This window comes from Podospora pseudopauciseta, chromosome 1 (genome assembly GCF_035222475.1).
Source record: "Podospora pseudopauciseta strain CBS 411.78 chromosome 1, whole genome shotgun sequence".
NCBI lineage: Eukaryota > Fungi > Ascomycota > Sordariomycetes > Sordariales > Podosporaceae > Podospora > Podospora pseudopauciseta.
The window spans coordinates 7,502,045-7,525,394 of record NC_085892.1 but is presented as its reverse complement, the minus strand read 5'-3'; the positions used below and the strand labels follow the sequence as shown (position 1 = coordinate 7,525,394).

At 53.2% G+C, this 23,350-nt stretch overlaps 9 protein-coding genes across 9 annotated transcripts; 4 read left to right on the top strand and 5 right to left on the bottom strand.

The window, feature by feature from the left end:
* Positions 1-1,332: 1,332 nt before the first annotated feature.
* CWC24 (RNA-splicing factor) lies at positions 1,333-2,442 on the top strand (the record flags this gene model as incomplete). The annotated part of the gene is made up of 1 exon (XM_062908653.1): positions 1,333-2,442. One exon carries the CDS (start codon positions 1,333-1,335, stop codon positions 2,440-2,442), a length of 1,110 nt encoding a protein of 369 aa, XP_062771768.1.
* A 468-nt stretch (positions 2,443-2,910) lies between these two features.
* On the bottom strand, positions 2,911-4,170 carry ATG3 (E2-like enzyme). Its single transcript, XM_062908652.1, has 2 exons — positions 3,553-4,170; positions 2,911-3,465 (listed from the first exon to the last, which is right to left on the bottom strand). The coding sequence occupies exons 1-2, from the start codon at positions 4,056-4,058 to the stop codon at positions 2,958-2,960; spliced, it is 1,014 nt and encodes a 337-aa protein (XP_062771767.1). The 5' UTR covers positions 4,059-4,170; the 3' UTR covers positions 2,911-2,957.
* A 425-nt stretch (positions 4,171-4,595) lies between these two features.
* SLA2 (Synthetically Lethal with ABP1 protein 2) lies at positions 4,596-8,632 on the top strand. The gene is made up of 3 exons (XM_062908651.1): positions 4,596-4,965; positions 5,102-8,141; positions 8,220-8,632. The coding sequence occupies exons 1-3, from the start codon at positions 4,934-4,936 to the stop codon at positions 8,304-8,306; spliced, it is 3,159 nt and encodes a 1,052-aa protein (XP_062771766.1). The 5' UTR covers positions 4,596-4,933; the 3' UTR covers positions 8,307-8,632.
* A 1,105-nt stretch (positions 8,633-9,737) lies between these two features.
* On the bottom strand, positions 9,738-11,303 carry FMR1 (Fertilization Minus Regulator mating type protein MAT1-1-1). The gene is made up of 2 exons (XM_062908650.1): positions 10,980-11,303; positions 9,738-10,919 (listed from the first exon to the last, which is right to left on the bottom strand). Exons 1-2 carry the CDS (start codon positions 11,128-11,130, stop codon positions 10,153-10,155), a joined length of 918 nt encoding a protein of 305 aa, XP_062771765.1. The 5' UTR covers positions 11,131-11,303; the 3' UTR covers positions 9,738-10,152.
* Positions 11,304-11,480: 177 nt separating this feature from the next.
* Positions 11,481-13,140, bottom strand: SMR1 (Sporulation minus regulator 1). Its single transcript, XM_062908649.1, has 4 exons — positions 12,871-13,140; positions 12,080-12,808; positions 11,861-12,004; positions 11,481-11,799 (listed from the first exon to the last, which is right to left on the bottom strand). Exons 1-4 carry the CDS (start codon positions 12,970-12,972, stop codon positions 11,620-11,622), a joined length of 1,155 nt encoding a protein of 384 aa, XP_062771764.1. The 5' UTR covers positions 12,973-13,140; the 3' UTR covers positions 11,481-11,619.
* A 127-nt stretch (positions 13,141-13,267) lies between these two features.
* Positions 13,268-15,390, top strand: SMR2 (Sporulation minus regulator 2). The gene is made up of 5 exons (XM_062908648.1): positions 13,268-13,759; positions 13,823-13,947; positions 13,999-14,238; positions 14,292-14,730; positions 14,804-15,390. Exons 1-4 carry the CDS (start codon positions 13,551-13,553, stop codon positions 14,582-14,584), a joined length of 867 nt encoding a protein of 288 aa, XP_062771763.1. The 5' UTR covers positions 13,268-13,550; the 3' UTR covers positions 14,585-14,730; positions 14,804-15,390.
* Positions 15,391-16,091: 701 nt separating this feature from the next.
* On the bottom strand, positions 16,092-19,215 carry APN2 (DNA-(apurinic or apyrimidinic site) lyase 2). The gene is given in 6 exon segments (XM_062908647.1): positions 16,092-16,661; positions 16,793-18,370; positions 18,426-18,558; positions 18,613-18,728; positions 18,789-19,156; positions 19,172-19,215. 3 exon segments carry the CDS (start codon positions 18,553-18,555, stop codon positions 16,525-16,527), a joined length of 1,845 nt encoding a protein of 614 aa, XP_062771762.1. The 5' UTR covers positions 18,556-18,558; positions 18,613-18,728; positions 18,789-19,156; positions 19,172-19,215; the 3' UTR covers positions 16,092-16,524.
* A 162-nt stretch (positions 19,216-19,377) lies between these two features.
* EAT5 (Cytochrome c oxidase subunit 13, mitochondrial) lies at positions 19,378-20,342 on the top strand (the record flags this gene model as incomplete). Its single annotated transcript, XM_062908646.1, has 5 exons — positions 19,378-19,624; positions 19,706-19,730; positions 19,991-20,150; positions 20,221-20,228; positions 20,297-20,342. The coding sequence occupies exons 1-5, from the start codon at positions 19,480-19,482 to the stop codon at positions 20,340-20,342; spliced, it is 384 nt and encodes a 127-aa protein (XP_062771761.1). The 5' UTR covers positions 19,378-19,479.
* Positions 20,343-20,705: 363 nt separating this feature from the next.
* apc5 lies at positions 20,706-23,343 on the bottom strand (the record flags this gene model as incomplete). The annotated part of the gene is made up of 2 exons (XM_062908645.1): positions 20,706-22,457; positions 22,512-23,343. The coding sequence occupies 2 exons, from the start codon at positions 23,341-23,343 to the stop codon at positions 20,824-20,826; spliced, it is 2,466 nt and encodes an 821-aa protein (XP_062771760.1). The 3' UTR covers positions 20,706-20,823.
* Between the last annotated feature and the right edge of the window lie 7 nt (positions 23,344-23,350).

Here is a 23,350-nt window from a genome sequence, read left to right as displayed (position 1 = left end):
CCGACATCTCGGCCATCTTCACGCCTTATTCTACCACAGGAGACTCTTCCTCTTGGCTGTCCTAGGTGTGCATTCCAGGGTGGTGACATTGCATCGACCGGTCAACATGTAGGGCTCTTGGGTGGAGACACGACTGCAATTCTCTGCAGCTGTGATTGGACTTGGTTCTCTTGGGCATGTACATTGCGAATGTATATTTCGACCGGTGAAGCTGTAGGGCTGTCTGGGGGTAGAAATGATAGAGTGGACAGGCTCTTGTTTGTTTTTTTGGCATAGATTAATGTGGATCAAGGAGGGTGGTATTGCATGGACCGGTCAAGAAATAAGGCTGGTTTATATTGACCGGTCAAGATGTGGGTGTGGTCTCTACCTAGGTACTTGGCTGGCAAGACGACAGGGAGAGACTTCTATGACGGTTGGGAAATAACTGCATGAGTAGGAATATGGAAGTGTTTGTGTATGGCTAAGGAACTTGACGAAAGAGTGGGGAAGAGGCAACTTGGATGTCACAAAGACTGAATCAAGATCACCCGTGGGCTGGATAGACATAATGCCTATCTGTCATCAATACCCACTGCGAGACAGAGGGAATGTATACGCCTCTACATCTTGACATACAAACCAACATGCACCGCATAGTCTACGTGGTTCGCCTGAGCGGCAACCCGCGCTGAATAACACTTGACATCGAAGCAAGCTGCCCAAACTTACTGTTGCCTTCCTCCAAACGGGGGCAGATTGACCTGCAACATGCTCGCCCCGGGAACGGTACCCAACTCCAATGACAGCTCATACACCACCCTCCCAATGTCAAGCTCTTTCCCCCTCAGCCCTTTTTCTTGACCGGTCATGCAGGTGGGTGACATTGCCTCGACCGGTCAAGAGAAATGCCACTCTCGTGCATTAAATGCGTTGACATGCGTCGACCGGTGAGCAGATTTCCCCCATTTTCCACCATTTCGAGCCTGAAAGGGTGGTCTGGCCCCACACCGGTGACAGGGATTCGTGTTTATGCTTCATGCACGAAGTTTTTGACATCTCGAAGCAAGGACTGAGGCGCAAAGGTGAACGGTGAGTGAGCTGCAGAGGTGAAGGTAAGGTGAGGAACATGCTGGCTTTCGTAAGCATTGCGGAGGTGGGGCCGCCAAGCTTCTAGAAGCCTTCGAAGCTCGGGCCATGTTTGTAATGAGGTAATTGGAATCCCAAATCGATATCCCAAAGCAAACGGCCCATGATACTTTTGCCTCGCGCTTCACACCTTGAACAACACAACTTCAATTTGACAACCTCCTGCCACCCTTTTCTCCCTCTGAACCCACCCCAGAAGATATCATGGCAGACCCAACACCATCAACAGAGGCCCCCGCTTCTGGCCCTGCCGCGCCCGTAGCCATCTTCAAAAAGCGCGGCGCAAAAGCCAAAGCCAACCTCCGCAAAAGACCAGCAACCCCCCCTCCCGCCGCCTCCGACTCGGACTCGGACTCGGATTACTCCTCCTCCGAGGACGAATCCGGCCGGCGCATCAAGCGCCGCAAGCGCAACACCGCCGCCGTGGTCACGGCCTCCTCCAGAGACAGAGCGAACCCCCAGTCTGAGCAAGATCTTAAAGCCACCATCTTCACCACCGACCGCGCCTCCGCCCTCGCCCTCGACTCCTCCAGGCGTGACGCCACAAAACAAACAAACTGGTTCGACGAAGAAAAAGGTCTCTCCGCCAAATCCCTCCTCGGCTCCACCCGCTCCATGCCACCCCCCTCCTCCTCCTCCACCACCTCGGGGCCAGATGGAACCTACAAAGGCCTGGCCAACGCAACCTCGTACATCCAAAAGAATCCCGATGCCCCCTCCCGAAAAGTAGGCCCCGTCAAAGCCCCCACCAACATCCGCACCATCACCATCACAGACATGGCGCCCGACGTGTGCAAGGACTACAAAAACACCGGCTTCTGCGGCTTCGGTGACAACTGCAAGTTCCTCCACGCCAGAGAAGACTACGCCCACGGGTGGCAGCTGGACAGGGAGTGGGAGAACGTCACAAGGGGAAAAAAGGTAATAGGGGGCACGGTGGTTGCCTCTGCCGAAGGAAAGGCGAACAAGGATCCCAACCAGGGTGAGGATGAAAGAGACGACGACGAGGAGGAGGCGGCGATGCTGGAGAAGATCCCGTTTGTGTGTATCATCTGCAGGGGGAATTACAAGAGTCCGGTGGTGACGAGGTGTGGGCATTATTTCTGCGAGGGGTGCGCGTTGAAACGGTATCGAAAGGACCCGAGCTGTGCGGCCTGTGGGAGCGGGACGAACGGGGTATTTAACGCGGCCAAGAAACTGCAGAAGCTGTTGGAGAAGAAGAAGGAGAGGGCGGCGAGGAGGAGGCGGGAGGCGATTGAGAATGGGGAGGATGTTAGCAGTGAGGAGGAGGAGGAGGGGGAGGAGGAGGGGTAGGAATAGGGGGGTTCGGATGAAGAGCGAAGAAAGATATGTACAAACATCATGAGCATAACAACCTGATACCCTGGCATGTCTTTGGGAAATAGACTGCTGCATAGCCTGCTTGAAAAATCACAAACCTATTTGCGTCCCACAACGAGTCTGATGTGTATGATGAAGCCATGATGCGGTTCTGCTGTTAATCTGCAGCTATTAAAAGCTAAGCTAGCTGTGTCTGTCCTCCGTCTTTGAGGTCTGATGTCCATGATTTAAAAAAAGAAATATTAATAAAACAAAACAAGTTAAAAACAAAAACAAGAGGTAACTCCATCCGTTTCCTGCCGCCTAAGCCAAACCGTAAACCATTCCTGTAATTTGATCTACCCACGAAAGGAAAGTGCCTGCTCGAGTAAATGCACCCCACAGATGATGTAGGGTTCCGTGAGATAACGAATAAGACCGCCCGCCCCCCTCCTGAATGACGGGCCACATGAAACAAATACAAAAAGCCATAAAGTGTAAGAACACTCCTAAATCCCCATGGTGTTGTCATGTTCGATGCCGGGTGTCACACTGGCGATGAACTTCAAGAAAACCACCAGATACTGGTCAACTCTGATGGCCACCTCCTGGTCGGCAGCATCGATCTCCTCCCACTCGTCATTCTCAGCCCCCGAGCCGAGGTTGAGGTCCTTAACCTGAGAAGCAAGAGACCCAACGCCACCGCTGCTGCCTGCCTTGGCGGCTGCCGCCTTTTGCTTTTCTCTGCGCAGCTTGAGAGCCGCGTCGGCTCTGTCGAGAAGTGTCTTCATGACGGGCGCGTGCTTGCACGGGTGAACGCTGGCCATCTTGACTTGATGGGCGAAGAAGGGGAAGTTCTCGAGCGTGACGGTTTTGTCCTTGTAGTCTCCAACGATATCCTCCATCATGAGATGGGGTGGGAGGGGCTGGCCGTTGGGAAGATAGCCCGAGAGATACATGCGGGGCGTCCGGTAATATGGAGAGTAGACAATGTAGAGCGAGTATGTGCGTCTTCCACTATCAGAAACGAATCAAAGGTTAGCCACAAAAAGGTATTGAGAGAGCATCATCTGGTAGCAGTCCCGTGACCGTATCCCATCATACCTGTTCTGCCCGCCAGCCGAAGCATCACGGATGATGGCCTCATCGTCCTCATCATCTTCCATATCCGGAATATCATCGTCGTCCTCGATCACTTCTCTCTCTCCAACATTCCCAGCATCGTCCACGGTTCGCACTTCTTTGACCTTGAGCGGCTGCGAGCTGGTCAACCCGCCGGTCCGGAGCCAGCCGTCGTCAGCGCTGCTCTTGCCGCCCTCCACTACGGCCTCCTCATGGCCAGCATCGCCCGCAAAGTCCGAGTCGAGTCGGCGGTTGCACGGGACATGACGGGTCACCAAGTACTGCTTTCCTGCTGGCAGCTGGCTGACGCGCTGGGCTGGGGTTTCGGCATCCGACCACGACCAGGTCGGGAATTTGTACACCAGATAGTCGCCGGCTGCAATGAACTCCTCAGGGGTGATCTCGCCCGTCTTGCGGAATGTCGACGTGTGGCTCGCGGGGGTGTACCTGTCCCGCAGGCTGTTTACGGTCGAGTAGAGGATGTTCATCGTTGCGATTCTCGGTTTGCTTCAGTCGACGGATTTGGCCGGGGGGGAAGGTCTCAAGGCGGGGGTGGGGTAGTTTATCAAGCACGCTGTTGTCGGCGATAAGGGGTTACTGTACAAAAAAACGGAGAAAGTCTGGTCTGGATATTTAGGAGGGGAAATGCAAAAGGTCAAGAGGCATAAAGGAAGTTTGGACGCACGAACTAAGGTCTGAAATGCTTTATGAGCTTATGACCAACTGTATCCTATCCTCGTGACGGCCGGCAAAGATGATGACGAGCCACACGAGCTTCAGCGCGCGGCAACCAGAAGGCAGCAGCCTCACACAAGGAGCTCCCTGCCTGGAACCCATGTCGGATCAGCTGGCAGGCGTCACTTGTCTGGTGGGGTTCGAAGCTGCGTCCCCACTCTGATTCATTTCGCGACAGCTGACACATGCTTGCTTGCTGCCCCGCACGCCGGTCCGTCCTTGGGTCCGACCTCCCAGACGGCATCCATCATTGGCTGCAGCTGTTGGGGAGCGGTTTGGGGCGCAAGGCAATCAGAGATGCAACTTCCAAGAAGGCTGACGACGACGGGAGAGGCAAGCTCTGGGCTCCACGACCTAATAACTCCCTTTTCCCCTGGAATTACCTCCAATTTCCGTATCTCCCAGTTTGTTTTGGCCCTGAGCCCTCCTGAACCCGGGCTGGCCATCGCTGAAGTTGCGCCTGGCTCTGTCGCATGTTGAACCGAGTGTGCTTGCTCTCCCTGGAAAACCAATCCGTGTGCCGGCGTGTTATATCATTGAAGCAAGCGCAAGCAAGTATTCAGAGTGAGCGTGTTCTCGCTTGTCTCGCTTGTCTCGCTCGTCTCGCTCCCGTCCATAGCTGCCCAGCATGGCCACGATACGCAGCCTTGATCACACAAAGTGTGTTTCCTTTTCCCACCCACCCAAAGACGCACGCATGCAGTTTGCCGCGCCCATTGCCCGCCGTTTGACTGTTGCAACATGTGGACATAAAAACATAGCACCCCCCCCCATACTGACCCATCATGTCATCCAGGTCCGAAGCCGAGCTCGCCATCAACATCAAGAAAGCTACGAGCCCCGACGAGACGGCACCGAAGCGCAAGCATGTTAGGAGTTGTATTGTCTACACCTGGGACCACAAGTCCTCCCAATCCTTCTGGGCTGGTCTGAAGGTCCAGCCCATCCTCGCCGACGAGGTCCAGACCTTCAAGGCTCTCATCACAGTCCACAAGGTTCTCCAAGAAGGCCACCCCAGCACCCTCAGGGAGGCGTTGAACAACAGGTCGTGGATCGATAGCTTGAACCGCGGCATGTCGGGCGAGGGCATGCGCGGATACGGCCCACTGATCAAGGAATATGTCTACTACTTGCTCGCGAAGCTTTCGTTCCACCAGCAACACCCAGAGTTTAACGGCACGTTCGAGTACGAGGAGTATATCAGTCTCAAGGCTATCAACGACCCGAACGAGGGATACGAGACGATCACCGACCTCATGACGCTGCAAGACAAGATTGATCAGTTCCAGAAGCTCATCTTCTCCCACTTCCGAACCACTGGCCAGAACGAATGCCGGATTTCGGCCCTTGTGCCTCTCGTCACGGAGAGTTATGGTATCTACAAGTTCATCACGAGCATGCTCCGGGCCATGCACTCGGCCACTGGTGACAACGATGCCCTGGAGCCGCTTCGGGAGAGGTACAATGCTCAGCACTACCGCCTTGTCAAGTACTACTACGAGTGCTCCAATATTCGCTATCTCACCAGTCTCATCACCATTCCGAAGCTTCCGCAAGACCCACCGAACCTCCTCGCCGAGGATGAGTCGGCGCCAGCGTTGCCGGCCCGCCCCAAGCAAGAAATCGAGAAGCAGCCGACCCCTCCGCCGCCGGTACCAAAGTCCGAGGAGCCCGATCAGATGAACGAGTTCTGGAAGAGCGAGATTGATCGCCAGAACCGCGAGTACGAGGAGCAGCAGCGCGTGTTGGAGGCCCAGCAGCAGCAGGCCCTTCATGCCCAACAGCAGGCTCAGCTACAGGCGCAACGGGACTTTGAGGAGCAGCAGCGGCGGCTGATGGAACAGCAGCAGCGGGAACAGGAGGCTCTGAGAAATCAGCAGGCGCAGTGGCAGACGCAGGGCCGGCTGGCGGAACTGGAACAAGAGAACCTGAACGCCCGTGCCCAGTACGAGCGTGATCAGCTCATGCTTCAGCAGTACGATCAGCGGGTCAAGGCCCTCGAGGGCGAGCTGGCCACAATCCAGGGCAACTTTGGGCAGCAGCTCGCCAGCAGAGACGACCAGATCAGGTCGTTGCAGGAGCAGGTCAACACTTGGAGGTCAAAGTACGAGGCTCTCGCCAAGCTCTACTCCCAGCTTCGTCACGAACACCTCGATCTTCTTCAGAAATTCAAGGCTGTTCAGCTCAAGGCCGCCTCGGCCCAGGAGGCGATCGACAGGCGCGAGAAGCTGGAGCGCGAGATCAAGACGAAGAACCTCGAGCTCGCGGACATGATTCGCGAGCGTGACAGAGCTCTTCACGAGAAGGACAGGCTGACGGGCTCCAATAAGGACGAGGTCGAGAAGCTCAAGCGTGAGCTGCGCATGGCTCTCGACCGTGCGGACAATCTGGAGCGCAGCAAGGGTAATGAGCTCTCCACCATGCTCTCCAAGTACAACCGCGAGATGGCCGATCTCGAGGAGGCCCTGCGCAACAAGACGCGGGCTCTTGAGGATGCACAGGCCAAGCTTAGAGAGGGGAGTTCCGACTTGGAGATGCTCCTCCGCGAGAAGGAGGAGGAGCTGGAGGTGTACAAGGCCGGCATGGATCAGACGCTGATTGAGCTCAACGAGCTGAAGAACAACCAGGGTGTGTCGGACCAGGCTCTTGACGGCCAGCTCGACGCCATCATCCTGGCCCAGCTTGACAAGATCAACGAGATTATTGACTCGGTTCTTCAGGCCGGCGTCCGGCGTGTGGATGATGCCATTTACGAGCTCGACTCGACCATGCAGGCCGGTAACCAGAATGCCTCGCCGTCATACGTGTTGTCACAGATCGAGAAGGCTTCCGCCAGCGCCACCGAGTTCGCCACCTCTTTCAACAACTTCATCGCCGACGGTCCCAACAGCACTCACGCCGAGCTGATCAAGAACCTCAACGTCTTCGCGGGTGCCGTTGCCGATGTCTGCAGCAACTCCAAGGGTCTCATGCGTCTGGCCACCGATGAGAAGAAGGCCGATGCCCTTGCCAACGGTGCCCGGCAGTCGGCTCACTCCACGGTCAAGTTCTTCCGCAGCCTGTTGAGCTTCCGTCTGGAGGGGATGGACCCCCTTCAGAAGACAGACGTCGTCATCAACAGCAACAATGAAGTCCAGATGAACCTGCAGAGGCTCAACAAGTCCGTCGAGGGCTTCGCTCCCGGCTTCGGCAAGCTTGCCAACAAGGGTGACCTCGGCGAGATGGTCGACCAGGAACTCAACCGTGCGGCTGACGCCATTGCTGCTGCTGTGGCACGCCTCCAGAAGCTCAAGAACAAGCCTCGCGACGGGTATTCCACCTACGAGCTCAGCGTCCACGACTCTATTCTCGACGCCGCCATGGCCATCACCACCGCCATCGCCCAGCTCATCAAGGCTGCCACCGCCACCCAGCAGGAAATCGTCCAAGCCGGCAGGGGCTCCTCCTCCAAGACGGCCTTCTACAAGAAGAACAACCGCTGGACCGAGGGTTTGATCTCTGCTGCCAAGGCGGTGGCCACCTCGACCAACACCCTCATTGAGACGGCCGACGGTGTCATTTCCAACAGGAACACCCCCGAGCAGCTGATTGTTGCCTCCAATGACGTGGCCGCCTCGACGGCGCAGCTGGTGGCGGCCAGCAGAGTCAAGGCTGGCTTCATGAGCAAGAGCCAGGAGAGCCTCGAGCAGGCGAGCAAGGCTGTCGGTGCGGCCTGCAGAGCGTTGGTGAGGCAGGTGCAGGCCATCATCAAGGAGAGGAACGGGATGGAGAATGAGCAGATTGATTATAGCAAGCTGGGGAGCCATGAGTTTAAGGTTCGGGAGATGGAGCAGCAGGTATGTTTTTTTCCTCCCTTTAAAGGCGCGGGGGGGACATGGTGATGAGGCGGGTGGCTAACATGATGAATTATATAGGTCGAGATTCTTCAGCTGGAGAATGCGCTGTCTGCGGCCAGGCAGAGGTTGGGTGAGATGAGGAAGATTTCGTATCAGGAGGATTGAGGTGAAGGAATAAGGGGCCGAGAGTTTTGAGCGGAGGTGGCTGTCACATTTTTGTATTCTTTTTGTTTCGAAGCACACACACACACTCTCCCTCTTTGGCAGCAGGCAGATCAGGGTAGGGAGGGGTAAAAGAATGAAAGCTGGTTTTTTTTTATTGATTTTTTTTATTGATTTTTTTTTCTTTTCTTTTTTTTTGTGATAATTGTTTGGTAATTGTTTGGTTGTATGATGCTGCTGTCTGGTGGGTAGGTGGTGGTTTTCTCGGGGAAACTTGCCTTCGGATGTATGTATGTATTTGGAGAGAAAGACAAATTGTAAGAGACTGTTATTTTTGCTTCTTCATGACTTGACTGGTCGGATGTCTTGTTGGATGAACGTGGGCGTCTGCAGTGAGACATGTGAGATTGGATGGTTCTCTGTGACCTGGGCTGAAGATGGTCTGCCACATGGGATGTTTGGTTTCTGTTTGTGAGTGGTCCTGTTTTGGGGGTTGAAGGGAAGGTGATGATCGAGTTTTGGAGCAGGCTGTCTGACGCCCTGACTTGCGATGGCCCCAAAAGCAGTGAGGGTTGCTCGAAGGAACTCTATATGGTGGCTTCGGGCTCGTCACTGGAGGATCAGGACTCGCTCGCTCTTTGGCCTCGCACGTCAGGACCTCGCCATTCATGTAGGGGCTCAGGGACCTGGTCGACCAGAGCAAAAGTTTGCTGGTGACCCACCGTGAGCAGGTGAGGTCGCTGCTTGACGCCGTCGCGTCTGGTTCGCCACCTGTGAACCTTGATGGCCCACATTGGGCAAGCTGAGGTCATTACCATTCTGCCTATTTCGTTCCTTCCTCACTTTTGCTCTTGCAATGGAAGCCAGGTGAATACTCTCCCCAGCCACCTGCTTTTTGACCTCATTACCAGTTGGCCCCCCCCACCCATCACAGCGTGAACAAACAGAACCCACCTAGACCCTCACCTTCCCCTTTGGTGCAGTCAGCTCAAGTTGGTTGGTTCCCATGTTGAAGGAATGCAGCGAGGGATTGAAAGCAAAACGCTGGAGCTGGCATGTCTTGTCACCTGCAATTGGGAACATCTCTCCCACACATGTTTTTTTTTTTTTTTTTTTTTTTTTTGCCGTTGGATTCACTTATGCCATGCCCGCACTTCCTAGTCATCTATCTGCCTTGTGACATTTGATTTCGAGGGGGCCCCTCCGCCCCCCCAAATCATCAAACCCCAAAAACAGTTTGGTGAGCACGTACCAACCGTTACCAAACAGTTCGGTGCGCACGTACCAACCGTTACACCAAAAATATGGCTTTGCCAGAGGACCACACCTTGGGCTTTTTTTTTTGCGGCTGAAGGGCTTGGCCGATGGTTACCTGCATTAGCGGCAGATCATTGAGCCTTAAATCGACGACATGTCACACTTGGCAACGGTTATGTGAGAAATAGGGTTTTTTTTGGTTTTTTGTTTTGATCGGAGCCAAAATTTGATAGGTTTATCTAGAGGAGGAAGGGGGAAGGAGACACTAATTAATGTACATGAGATTGAGGTTGTCGAGAACAAACACTCGTTGCCGTGATGATGCTCGGCAGCCCCGGAAGATGATGTAGTTGACCCTCTCTGCTCGCAGCTTTATGTGAAAGAAAATAAAGTGATGCCCAATTGCAAATTCCCTTATGCCATTCGTCGACGAATCAAAAAGATCAGCTTCCGCCCCTTTTCCTTGTTCCAAGCTCTCCCGTCCTTTTGTACCCATCCGCGATGGTTATCTTTGTTCCTGACCTCCCGCCCTCAGTCGGAATATCCGCCATGGGAGATCTTGCTCTCTTCATTTCGTCGGTGAAATGTCCAGTCAGAACCCCTGGGGCTTATTTGGGTCGATGTATCCATTGGTATTGGTGTCGTACATCGTAAGAATTGCATCGAGCTCCGCTTCATTGATCTTGGCGAAGTCCATGTTATCTTCGTGGCTGTGGCTCTCCATGGGTGGCACTGTTGTAGGCGGCATGCCGTGGTTCTGAACGGATTGACTAACGACGCTGTGGAACTCATAGATGCCAACTCCTTGAGCGATCAACGGATCCGTATCCGGCAAGTGGAAAAGTGATGACATCGCCAAAGCTGGATTCTGCTTTGCTAGCTGTCGGAAGCCCGACATGGTGTCGAAGGTTCCCGGAATTTTGGGAACTTCCGTGTTGATACAGATGACGTCGAATGCCGGATCGGAAAGCTGAGAGATAATGTTTTGCGGATCGGAGATCGGGAGGCCACCATTTAAACAGCTGAGGAAGAGACCGAGACCATTCATGGGCTGAAGATGATGTCTGATGTCCGGAACGTCCATTCGCTGCAAGGTATGAATACCGTCGTCGAGTCGAGTGAGAACCCATCCAAGGGCTTCCATGTAACCAGTACGGGGAGCGATTCCCAGAGGAGTAACCGCAAACTGAATCCAGGTTTGCAAAGTTACATTTTGCTCGGCAAGCTGATCACGAATCGCAGAATAAACTGCACACATGAAGTCCCACTCCTTGTGGAATGGGTCTTGCTGCCAGAGAGTCGTGAGGATGGGTGATCGTTCCTTTTGAGGCAGTTGGCTGAACATGGAGGAATAGTAGGCTACATTTCCCATTGATTAGCTTTCAGAAATTTTGAATGCGATGATGCCGCGATTCTTACATCGGTAGCCCATGAAGCCGTTGACCTTCTTCTTGGCGGGCTGACGCGGTGTGCCTTCGCGCATCATATCCGACAGAACCTTGATGGTTTCGGCTCGATCGCCCTCTCCAAGGCCTTCAAAGGTTTGCAAAATACTGTTGATTCCCGCCATTGTGATGGTATGAAGAAGTATCGATTTGGCAGGGTGGAAATCGATGGTGGTCGGTGTTTGTGGATGGACGTCGGTCGAAGTTGTGATCTGGTAAAGACGGGAAAACTGCGTTGAAAGGCGAGCGACAATTGTTGCAGGATAGCCAACAAAGAAATGACTGCCACGTCTGCCCCGTTTGCCCCGTTTGCCCCGTTTGGCTGAAGAAAGACGCCCATGTGATTACCTAAGATGAAGAGCAATCATCGTCCGCGAAGCTGATAGACCAAGATGGGATGAAATGAAGGCAAACCTTTGAGCAATTTCACACCCGTGGCATACACCTCATTAATTCACTAATGGTACTTTTGAACCAGCATCAGAATTGTATATTGCTCGAATACATCTGCATTCTGAGTTGAAGTGCATCAAGGGGCTGCCGGATTATCTCCCTGTTCAAATATCTCCGCAGCCTTACCCCGTCTCTATATTCTGTTCATATCTGTCCCAGTTCTACATTCGCTTATCCTTATTAGTGGATAGAAATCGTGCGGGGAACCCCTCCAACTGAGATGCCACATTTGCAATCCGGCCTTCAGGAAGAGCATCGCCGATTAGGTCGGGTGAGTTGACGGTGAGGTTCTGCATTCCAAATGTTCTGTTTCCCTCGAGAGTGTATTCAGGACGGGGTATCTGCGTACTCAAGATTAGCAATTGTTTTCCAACCCATTAAGCCACGCGGTATCTCGCATACCATATCAGTATTCTCTCTACACAAAGGTTCAAGGCTGTCATATTCAACATTGCCATGGTGCACATTGGCCAGGCGGCGCTGAATGACTTGAACCCTCTCCTTTCTCGCCTCCTCCAACAACAGGGGCAACGGAAGCTGACTATGCTGTAAATGTGTTAAAAAATCAAATAAATTCTTGAAACTTGACGGAATAGTTGAAGTCTTGAAGGTTTGGCTTACTTCTAGCATCAGTTGCCTGAATTTCTCATGCTCTTGACGGAATTCTGGTATCAAAAAGAGAATGGTACCAGGAATGGAAACAGTGAGGTCTCCAGGACGCGGATTCGCCCTGAAGAGAGCGGTGTCTGCGGCATGTTCAACGCGGGTTTCTGGGAAGTTTCCGAAGAACTTATGCCAAGGATTGCCAGGGAGCTGTCTCAGGGGGTGTGAAAGCTTCTCGCCATGGTAGTAGTTGGTGAGCTCATCAACATCTTCGTAGTAATCGTCCAACTCGGGAAGTTCCTCGTCAAGATTGACCTGGGGGTTGAGGTGGAAAAGAGTGCCCCCAAAATACTTGACATCGCGATCGTACATCATGCCCAGGTGTTTCCCTGGGTAGTCAGCCGCCTCTTTGTGGTATATCAAGGTCTGAATGAGCTCCAACACAAACACTGTGGCAGCCTTCACTTGTTTCGCAAGTGAAGCATCTCCTCCTGATGTACGCTGTATTGTCTGTTGATGGAAAGAGAGAAACCCTTCAATGGCAAGTTTCGAGGCAAGAAATCCACAGAGATGGCGGATCAGTACATCTTCATCCATGACGACCAGCGAAAGTGATATGAAATGCTCTTCTGTAGTTGCCAAAAACACACCAGCCTGCTCAATAATTTGCTCGAAGGATTTCTCAAATTGCTGGATGTCGGTACGGAGAGCAGTGCGGATCAAAGTTGACTCCATTAAAAGCGTAACCTGTACATGAACTGGCTTAGCAAGAGTCGCTGATATATATTCAAGAAACGGCATCTACTTACCTGGGATAGATCTCGGTGGTCCATATTTGCATGCGTGGGGCTAACACAATAATCATCTTCGCTCGAATGCGAGGATGTTGAATCCATGTCCGTGATATTCATTTTATGCGCGACCTTTGGTGGTGAAATACTTTAACAAGAGGCTCTTCACTTCCATACAGCTTGCTGAGAGCTCTGCCAGAAACCCAACCCTTCCAAAGAAAATACTGTGCACAGTGGGGGTAGAGGGTCCCATAATACCAAGGCAGTGAATATTCCCATCTGGTGTGGTCGCCCGACCCTCACCCACCCAGTTCGCTGCCTGATATTATTCTGCCACTCCCTTAGTATTGTTCTCTCTCTGTGGGCTGCTCCTTCCTCACCAAGCAAGCTTCCCAGCCTTCTGCTTTTTCCCACCCACAATATTTTGCTCGCTGCTTGAAGAGAGCAGCCCTTCGATTTATTTAATTCCTTCCACCCCCCCCTTCTTCAACTCTTGTTTTCTTCTGTTCACCTCTTCTCAATTTCTCTCCCCATTCATCAACCACAACTTCACCGTCATTGCGACCTCTTTTCCGAACTTCCAAAGTCTTCCTTCTTCAAACTCTCTCTGAACTTTCCATCAAGAGATATTCTCACCTTTCCTTTCTCAAGAATCGCACCACCACCTCGACTACGCAAACCATAACCACTGAATTACAATGGATGTCTCCAACTCCACTCCCGTCAACTCTCCCGCTACCACCGCCTGTGTCTGGTACTCTGACAAGATGGATATCCCCATCATAAACGACTCGCACATCCTGTCCTTCATTCTGGTCGATCATGAGACAGTTGTCCAGCATGTCGCGAATGATCATGATGATATTGAAGTCGTCAGCGCCTTGGCCGTCGCTGCCACCAACTTCAGGTATGCAACTCTTGATCGTCTTCAATGCTCATTGACATTGATTGCTAATTCGACTCATTGCAGCAAAATGAACGATGGTCTCGACACCGCTATTGTTCACAGGAAGCACAGTATGCTCTACTACATCACGACCCTTACTTTGGCCTTTCGTCTGGATACGAGCATTTTCGATGTCATTCACACGACTGGTAAGAATTTCCTGGACAGATTTGATCCTTCAGATTGCTGACGCATCTCAGTGACTATTGGCGATCTTGTTCCCACTGTCGATCGAGCTCCCACTGCTGATGCGGTTCCGGCTGTTTATCCTGCCATGGCTCCTGTCTCGCCTGAGTCGAACAGGGATACTATGGTCCAGAGTGTTGCGGTCACAACCAAGGACCATATTCGTCGCCCCCGCAACCAGTTCATCATCTACCGCCAGTGGATGTCTGCTCGGCTCCACGAGGACAACCCCGGCTTGACAGCTGGTGCTATTTGTAAGCCCTTGTCACGCTCTTTGCTGCGTGTTCACAATTGCTAATTTTCACAGCGTCCATCGTCGCTAAGGCTTGGAAGGGGGAGACACCCCAGGTCAAAGCTCACTTCAAGGCTCTCGCGGTGGAGGAAGACCGCAAGCACAAACTGGCGTATCCTGGGTACCGCTACCAGGCACGCCGCACCCGGAATGAGCGCCGCAAGCTCTTCAGCACTATCAAGGCTGTCTCCCAGTATCCAGTGCCGGTCACGAACCCGGTGCCCCAGTATCCGGTGCAGGCCATGAGTTCGTTGACCACCACGGATCTCAACGACACTGTGATGAACCTGGGCAGCCTCAACAACTAGAGGCATCGCTGCAGTCTCTCATCACTGCAACCATTCTATGCAATATGTGTCCACGGCTCCTGACTCTATTCAGTCATTGCGACTTTTCGCCCAAGGTTTGCCGCCCAATGGGCGATGACCTATGCACCAGAGGTTGGTTCAGAATGGTAAGTCGTATCACCTCTCTCTCTCTCTCTCTCTCTCTCTCTCTCTACACGCGGTTGCTGACCTCTCTTCTAGCTTCAAAGTTTTCACTGGATGCGACACAGTTTGTAACACAACATACTCGATTACCTGACGAAGAATCTGCTTCCTGGTACAAGAACATGGAATTATGACGAAATTTGAACGGCTTTTTCTCTAAATGACTTGTTTCATATCAACACATCAGCATACCCTGCGATCCCTGCCATTTTCACCGCCGGCGATGTTCTCAAGCGAAGAGGTTTGGTTCTTGGAGGATGATACCCCTTCTCATACTTCTATTTTCTTCATGGTTCGGATTTGGGATTTGGGCATGGATAACAGGAGTTTGGCGGATGGATAGCATTTTACAATGTTGGGGCGGAGCGGGGAGTTGGGTGTTGGGACGGTGGGCTGTTTCTTTCATTTTACTTATTTTCTATTTGTTTTCATTCTCTTTTCTCAGTGGTACATAATCTCAAGGAGGACCGTGTTGACGGTCATCACTGGTGGAGGTTGGGGCACATGGATGGATGAGTTTGACGAACGGAATGACCTGGCTCAAGGGGTTCAAAGAAGACGTTCTGTTCAAAGCTCGCAACTAGTTTCTTTTGTCTGTACAACAATCAAGTGCATACCCAGATTTCTGATGGTTCCTCGTGCTTGTGATCTTGAACTGCTTGTCTTGATGTGAAGAGGTGATTGTTCTCGAGAAAGTCTTTGTCATCATTGAGAGATGATCATCACGAAGTCAGCCGTCGAGATCATTTGGTGGTTGGGAATGATTTGTTTTGTCTTGCCATGTCCTCGACAGTTAGAGTTTACCACTACCGCATGGAGACACCAATGAGGGCATGACGAAGCAGAGAAGAGCCCAGAGACCGAAATGACGGCGGCGGAGTGAAGCCCATCATCAACACAAGATCCCCCAGTCCATCCTGAGACCACCCAGAGATAAATCACACGACTTGAGCCTCAGAGGCAACTTCTCTTCCCAAAATCCAACCACCGGGTTTGTCAACAGTGAGGGCAACCACCACGACTAAGAAAATAGTTCAAGATCATAATTTTCCCCATGTAGTTCATCATCATACTGATCTACGCCCGAGATATCATTTTCTGTAGAGCTTCGGGTGATTTGATGTGAGCCACATGAAGTCGTCACTTTTTTTTTCCACCTTGGTGGGTGTTGCCAGTGATAGACAAAGAAGCTAACCCCTGGTCCCAGATGGGTGGTGGTACAAAATATCAAGACTCAACGAGGCCATCAAGCCGCTGCATCCCACCCCCCCAAAAAAAAAAAAAAACTTCGGAACAGATCATCACCACAGAAAACAACTATTCTCCTCACGCTGACTCTTCATTGTCAAACTGCCGTTTCCTCGCAGGCCATATCCAATGTCGGAAAACCCGAGCATGCACAAACCAAGAGTTGTCATTGGGGCTAAGCTAGACGGGCAAAATGGACAGCGCCTGATACCGTCTGGATCAAGCAAGTAGCTCGGTTACCCTTGTTCTAGGCCAACTGCCTCTTTGGCATTTCCCTTCAGTCTGCCAACTCCTCCTCTCTTCCCACTGCCTGTCTTCTTCCCCAAGCCAAAGCAACGTGCTCGTGACGCAAAAGATAGCCAGATCATGGTAGATGCCATGCCACATGCTAATATGTATTATCCCCATCATCCTTTTTCCTATCATTCAACGCCCAAACTCCCCGTTCCAAAATCCCCAAATAGCCGTCGAGTAGCAAAATGCAGATCAATACCACTGTTCTGAGACCACTAGCCAGACAACGACGCCGAAGAGCTAGGCTTCCACTCGCTGCTCCAGATGAAGGTCTTGCAGCAGAATTCCGTCGTCCCGTCCTCCTTCTTGCCAGACGGACCCGTGGGACGGGCGCACATGAAGAAGGACCGGCCTGTTGCGGCAAACATCGTGGTCAGCTTCATCACAGAAAAGACATGATAGACGATGACGGGGGCAAAGTTCAGACATCAGAGACAAACGAACAAGCAGTGGGCAGAGAAGGGATGAGGGGGAAGAACACACCACAATTGACCCCCGGCTTCTTCGTTATCCTCGATACGCAATCCTCGCCATGCTCACACTTTGGGACGACGCGCTTGCCAAGGAGCTTAGACCAGGAGGCTTTGTTCTCAATAGGATCAAAGACCTTGTCGTCAGTTGGGCCGGTCGTCAGGGGCGTTTCCTTGGCAGAGCTTTCGGCGCTCCCTTTCGAAGATTGGTTGGAGCTTGGGATTTCAGGGGGTAATTCTGCTGGTAGCAACTCTGAAGCAGTAGAAATGTCTGCTGTGGCCGAGGCTGTGTTGTCCGTGCCAGTTGGCTCCTGGCTTGGGCTGGGAACGGGTGTCTTGGGCTTGAAGAAGCTTTTCAGCGTGCCCTGGGAGGCACTCGCACCAGTCTTGGACGGCTCTTTCGCAAGTGTGACCTTTCCCTTCTTCTGTGGTCTTTTAGCAGGGGAAGCGACTGCTGGGCGTTTCGCTGGTGGCTTTTGTGGAGAGGCCACAAGTGTGCTGCCCGAGCTTGGGGGTGCTGTGACTTGACTCGATGGCTGTGAGGAGGCCAGATCGCCCTGGGCCCAGGAGTCTTTCTCAGGGCCCGTAGAGATGGTAATGGTGAGAGGAGGTGGGTCTTGACTGCCAGGCATGGCTGTTGCTGTCGTTGGCTTGATCGTCGCTCTAGGCTTCTTGAAGAACATGTCCTTGATGCTCCGTCGGTTGCTAAATTCTGGTATCAGCTTTGCCGAAGTTGGGAGGGCATCTTTGATGGTCCACTCTCGTTGCCGTTCGCCGTCCTCGAACATGCCCGTGGGGTTCATGACATCGGTAATGGGAACCGTCGTGCCGTTGTGATTGACAGTATCGCCCATGGTGGCATAGACTGGGCAGTGGTCAGAACCGAGAAGACCCTCCTGGATGTTGGCGTCGATGAACCAGTCCTTGATTCCAGAGCTGCAGAGAACGTAATCAATCCGGCTCCCAAAGTTTCCTGGCCTGCAATTTTTCCGAGTATCCCAGCAAGTGTACATTCCGGTACGGGTGGGATGGAATTCCCTGCAGAGGTCCCATAGAACAGCTTCCTCACGGCCCTCGTCTCTTGTCCCAACCACACGTCCCCCACATACTATTTGGTTGAGAAAGCGGCGGGACGGACTGGAGAAGAAGTCATCAAGACTCACTTCTTCCTTTCGTAATTGTTCGACCAGACCGGCCGTGTCCAATTCTGAGCGAATGATGTTGAGATCACCGGTAAGAACCACCTCCTTTCCCATCGCGACTAGATTGCGTACTCTGACGTCCATGGCTTCAGTGAAAGCATGGCGGAACTCGTCTCGTGATTCGTCTCGGGTTGCTGGGCTGTAGACTCCTACGAGAACAAAAGCTGGAAACTCGAGGATGACACAGCGGCCCTCAGAGTCAAGTGTGGCTTCGTCAACTTCGCCGGAAAGCTGTCCTGGTTTCGGATAACCTCCGATCTGTTGGTCTTCTGGAAGGTCTCTGAAAGTTGTGGAGGAGTTTGGTGGGCAGAGGATGCCGGTGATGCCTTCCTCGGCGCGGATGGGAGCGCACTTGGAAGAACGAGTGTAAATGGCAACTCCAGAATAGCCTGAGAGAGATTCAGAAACCAAGCCAAAACAGGACATAAAGAAGGGAAGAAATACCCTTCTTATGCTTGGGGAGGCTGAAGTAGACATCCCATCCCGGAATCAAGACCATGTCATCCTGCAGGTCCTTGCGCTGGATCTTGGCCTCTTGCATGACAACAATGTCTGCCTCCAGCGTGTCGAACATTGCCTACAGTCCGTCAGTTTCTTTGAACCTCTACCAGAGCAGCACCACAGCTTCTACCTGATAGGTGCGGTTTGCGCGCCATGGCTCATACCCGAATGGATTTCTGGAGCTGGTCAGACAAGCGATCTCCACACGCAGGCTCAACTAGGCGGGTGCAAACCTGATGCCATTGACTATGTATATGATGTTAGACCGAACCAGAAACTGGTGGAACTGGAGAGACGGTAGCTTACCATTCCATGATGTGATTCGAAGTGGCATCTCGACACTCAGATGATTGGCATGCACCAACGCCAAGATCTAGGTTATTTGGTGTAACGACTGGGAACTTGAGCCGGAGAGAACGGGCGCCAGAGATACAACCCAGTGGGGGAATCAGAGATGTTGCATTCACCGGTCGATGGGGCGAACTTGAATAAGGCGAAGCAAAAGAGGAAGTTCGGGGGCGGGTACGACTGCGGTGGTAGAGGCTTTCCCTTCACTATGGAGAGATTTATAGGCAATTTTAATTGATAAGATACCTGTTCATCCCATCTCTCTTTGTATTTGAAATTGTCAACTCTCACCTGTTCAAGATGGTCTGCCACCCAAAAGTCATTGGCTGAGCGTGGCTAGCGTGGCGTGGCGTGGTGTGGCGTGGCGACGGGCGCTCTTCCCGCCAGGGACGCGCGAGGTCACATGATCTGCTTTCAGATGTCAAAGTGGAAATTATGTCACCGGTCTTGGCACCCAGCGAGAGAGAGCTCCGGGAGGCACGGACCACCGCCACAAACCCGAGGAGCAGCCGAAAATGAGCTGATTGGACTGTGACCTCACCCCAGGCCAACAGCAACGAGAAGCGGGTCAATCAATTGCTTCATCTTTGACAAAACCACCACGAACCCCCCCTTCGTTGAACGGCACCCAACCCACCAGCCACTCACCATGATTGCCCAGCGCCAGGTTATGCGGTTCGCCGCCCAGCTGCGCACCCAGGCCCAGCGCCGCCTTGCCAGCACCGAGCACGCCGGCGAGAACGCCTTCGTCCGTGAGCGCCGTCACGTCAAGGAGCACGCCAAGGGCACCACTGGTGAGTGTACCTCCTGCGATACCTCGGCTACCCCCCGGGAACTCAATTGGTGGTCCGAGATAGCTAACAAGGTTTCAACAGAGCTCTGGCGCAAGATCTCCCTCTAGTATGACTCTCCCGAAGCCCCTCTATTGTCACTGCCGAATGCGTGGTTTTCATGTCGCCCTCAGGGTGTTGGAACAGCTCCCAGATATCAGAAACAATTGGTGGAAACGAACTGGAAGACGAGGAGGAATCAGAGCGAGCCATGGTCGGGGGGCTGGAGATCGGGGGCTGGAGATCGGGGGACGCATGAAATCACAATATCAGGAGAAACAAAACAACAGCCATGACGTACCACCAAGCTAACCACACAACTGCCCGCAGCACCGTCCCTCCCGCCCTCATCCTCGCTTCCCTCAACGCGTACAACCTCTGGAACGAGCATTGGGAGCACTGGTCTCACATGCCCCCTCTTGAGGAGCGTGTCGAGTACCCCTACCAGAACATCCGCACCCGCAACTACCAGTGGGGCGATGGTGACAAGGTATGCTTTACCCCCCCCCCCTTTGACCCCCCTTTTTCTCCAGACCAGACTTACTAACATATACCTCTAGACCCTGTTGTATGTATACCCATAAACAATGACGGCATCCAAGTCAAGCCTGTAATGCTAACATGACATCCTCGCAGCTGGAACGACAAGGTCAACTACCACAATAAGGACAAGGAGGCCTAAATGTGCTCTTGACCTCGACGCAACCTGGAGATATGGACAGGTCAACCCCGGTGTATATTGTAGAGAACGACGAAGGCAGACCATTCAATAGAAGTGCGGAGTCGAAGAAGAAGAAGAAGAAGAAGAAGAAGAAGAAGAAGAGGGAGCATACCCTGACAAAGCTGAACACGGTACATGCATTGTTTCCTACTCATAGTGTCAAGTCAAGAAATCAGCTTCTCTGTCTCGGGGTTGCATAACCTTCTCTGTTTCCCGCCAGTTCATCCAAACAAACATATCTGCCCGTGAGTCAACACCACAAAGTCAATTCAATGAGGGGAGTAGGCTTGAGCTTGAGCTTGAGCTCAAGGATAGAGCTTTTTGCGGCCAAACTAGCATATCCCTGTCTAGGCTGATCATAACTCTATGATACATTTCGTTCTTCATTGTTTATCTGACATGCCTCGCTTCCCTCTTAGTATTTTCACATACAATCCCCTGTCTATCTATTGACCCTCTCCACCTCCCTCCTCAAACTCAAATACCTGGCCGCATACCCCTCGCTCACCCCTTCATCCCCCAACCCCCTCATCACCGTCGCCATCTTAGCCAGCACCTCCGCCTGCTTCTCCACCTCCTCCACCCTTTCGAAATACTTGTACGCGCTCTCCAGCGCAGCATGCGCCCTCATCATCATCTCCCTCTGCCGCCTCCTCCCCCTCTGCCTCTCCAGCTCCGTCGACTCGTCCGAAACAGCCGTACAAAAAAACTGCCCCGCCTGCCCCATCCTCGCGTCCGCCAAGAGGTTATACAACGTCCCCGCTGTGAACGAGACATCGGTCTCCAGCACCCTCGGCAGCACCGAAAGCAACAGCTGCGCCGCAGCCGAGAACTCCGACAGTGAGTTCAAAACGTTGGCCAGAGCGCCGACGGCCTGCCACAGAAGCGGGATGTTCAGCGCCCGCCAGGCCATCGAGGTGGCCCGCATCGCTATTGTGAAGCCCTTTTCTGGGCGGTTGATCTCGTCAAAGAGGTGGGCCTTGGCGATGAGGAGACGAATGCGGAGGGCAACGTCGCGGTTGTTTTCTCCGAGGTTGGCCATCATGTTGTCGATTTTGGTAAAGGCGCCGTCAAAGTCCCTGTGGCGGACCAGAGCCTCGATGTGGAGGGTGTCGATGATGAAGACGGTGTCCGGTTCTGCGTCCTCGGGGCCAGTTTGGAGGAGCTGAGCCAGCAGGGTGTCGACGGCAGGGAGGTTGTTCCTGTGCAGGTCCCGACGAAGCTTCAAGAGGCCGCGGTAGAGGTGCCAGTATTGATTTGGCCTCGCTGACCGCAGCGAGTTCTGATCAAGGGACTCGAGCATGGCAAACGCCTCTTCGTATTTCCCCTTGCCGGCGAGAAGCCCGGCTAGACGACAGGTGATCTTCAGCTCGTCGTCAAAGACCGAGTTTCTCGCGTGGCAGCTGAGGAAGACCTGGCATGCCATCGAGGCCATGCTGGAAAGCCCGAGGCGGTCCCACATGGCGATAGCCATCGAGATCTGGGCCCCCATCATGGTCTTCATGTTGCGCTCGACGATCAGTTGGGAGGATCGCACCATGTGCTCGAAGGCAACGGCGACACTTTCGCCGTTGGCCAGGCAGAGCTTGGCTTCGCTCTGGAGGGCCGAACTCCAGAGGATCCACATACCTGTTTCTTTGGCCTTGACTCGGAGGAAGGCGAGAGTCTCCTTTCCGCTGCCAAGCATGCTGTTGTTTTCGAGTTCTCTGACAAGATGGGGGTGTGCCCTGCCGAAGTGGAAGAACCAGTTTAGAGCAAAGTTGAGACATGTCGTGTCCCTGTTCTCCCGAGCCGTTGATACTGTCTCCAGCATGGTTGCCACGGCTTCCTTGTGACAGCCAAAGTCGGACTGAACAATAGCGAGATTCATCAAGGCGTACTGATAGAACAGTCGATCTCGGTTCTGCATAGTGTAGTCGAAATATCGATGAAGGTGGTCGAAAGATGTGGGAAAGTCCCCTGACCGCCAGGCGTCCGAGAAGTTGAGGTAGTGCGATAAACTCGGCACCGTATGACTTCCCTTCAAGAAGTTCCTGAACCGGTCTCTGATCTGTGGCGGTATCCTGTTGCCATACTCTACATGGTGTCAGTCATGCTCCCTTTCCACCCCCATCAGAGAAACAAACTCACTCTGTATCTGCTCGATCTGAAACTCCAACAATCCTTCCACATCATCGCTGCTCACCGGCAACGTCTCCCCCCCTTCCATCCACCCCTCCCCCCTTGCCAACAGCCCAACCGCTGGCAACAACATCCTCCCATACGCCACTACCGCCAGCTCCCCCGTCTCCTTCTGTCCCCACTCCTCTTCTCCTTCCGTCAAAACCTGATCAAAACTTAACCTCCCCCCATGCTGCGGATGCCTCCTCGCCCAGTACCCCGCCGTCGGCTGCCGATACCTCACAAAAACCCTCCACAACTCCATCACCCTCTCAAACTTCAACCTCACAAACTCGACATGTGCCCTCCTGACAAACGCCCCAAAGGGACTATTCCTCCCCAACCTCGTCCTCCCCCCCAACTCCCCCTCCGCGTCCTCCAGCCCCAACCTCCTCAGCTCCTCCTTCGTCCTGCACAACAACCCCGGTATCGCCGCAAAAAACTCATGCAGCTTGTGCAAACTGTCTAGCCCCCACAACTTCTCCAAAAACCGATCCCAGAGCCGACGGCCGGGGACTTTATCCGCTGCCGCCAGCGGGGAGAGCAACGTCTCGAAATCTTTGATCGAGGTTACAAGCCGGAGGGTGGACTCGGCTTTTTTCCAACGGTCGGCAGGGGTGAGATTCTTATTGTTGTTGCTGTTGCTGTTGGGGGATTGGGCAGTCGAGAGGTCGCAGTCGATGAGGTTGGAGGCGAGGAAGTTGATCACTGGGATGATCCCTTCGTTTGGGACCGCGCCTTCGACGTAGAGCTCGATGAGGGCCAGGAGGCCGATTTTGGCCGGGGTGAGGAAGCGGGCCATGATGGGT

Coding starts and splice junctions, on each gene's coding strand:
- ATG3 (XM_062908652.1), bottom strand. CDS start 4,058: ATGAACATCCTCTACTCGACCGTAAACAGCCTGCGGGACAGGTACACC. Junction 3,466..3,552: donor TCGGCTGGCGGGCAGAACAG/GTATGATGGGAT, acceptor CGTTTCTGATAG/TGGAAGACGCACATACTCGC.
- SLA2 (XM_062908651.1), top strand. CDS start 4,934: ATGGCCACGATACGCAGCCTTGATCACACAAA. Junction 4,966..5,101: donor CGCAGCCTTGATCACACAAA/GTGTGTTTCCTT, acceptor CATGTCATCCAG/GTCCGAAGCCGAGCTCGCCA. Junction 8,142..8,219: donor TTCGGGAGATGGAGCAGCAG/GTATGTTTTTTT, acceptor TGAATTATATAG/GTCGAGATTCTTCAGCTGGA.
- FMR1 (XM_062908650.1), bottom strand. CDS start 11,130: ATGGCGGGAATCAACAGTATTTTGCAAACCTTTGAAGGCCTTGGAGAG. Junction 10,920..10,979: donor CGGCTTCATGGGCTACCGAT/GTAAGAATCGCG, acceptor TGGGAAATGTAG/CCTACTATTCCTCCATGTTC.
- SMR1 (XM_062908649.1), bottom strand. CDS start 12,972: ATGAATATCACGGACATGGATTCAACATCCTCGCATTCGAGCGAAGAT. Junction 12,809..12,870: donor ACCACCGAGATCTATCCCAG/GTAAGTAGATGC, acceptor GTTCATGTACAG/GTTACGCTTTTAATGGAGTC. Junction 11,800..11,860: donor GTAGAGAGAATACTGATATG/GTATGCGAGATA, acceptor TTGAGTACGCAG/ATACCCCGTCCTGAATACAC.
- SMR2 (XM_062908648.1), top strand. CDS start 13,551: ATGGATGTCTCCAACTCCACTCCCGTCAACTCTCCCGCTACCACCGCC. Junction 13,760..13,822: donor GTCGCTGCCACCAACTTCAG/GTATGCAACTCT, acceptor GACTCATTGCAG/CAAAATGAACGATGGTCTCG. Junction 13,948..13,998: donor CGATGTCATTCACACGACTG/GTAAGAATTTCC, acceptor GACGCATCTCAG/TGACTATTGGCGATCTTGTT.
- APN2 (XM_062908647.1), bottom strand. CDS start 18,555: ATGTTCGACACGCTGGAGGCAGACATTGTTGTCATGCAAGAGGCCAAG. Junction 18,371..18,425: donor CCTCCCCAAGCATAAGAAGG/GTATTTCTTCCC, acceptor AATCTCTCTCAG/GCTATTCTGGAGTTGCCATT. Junction 16,662..16,792: donor GAAGCCGGGGGTCAATTGTG/GTGTGTTCTTCC, acceptor TTGCCGCAACAG/GCCGGTCCTTCTTCATGTGC.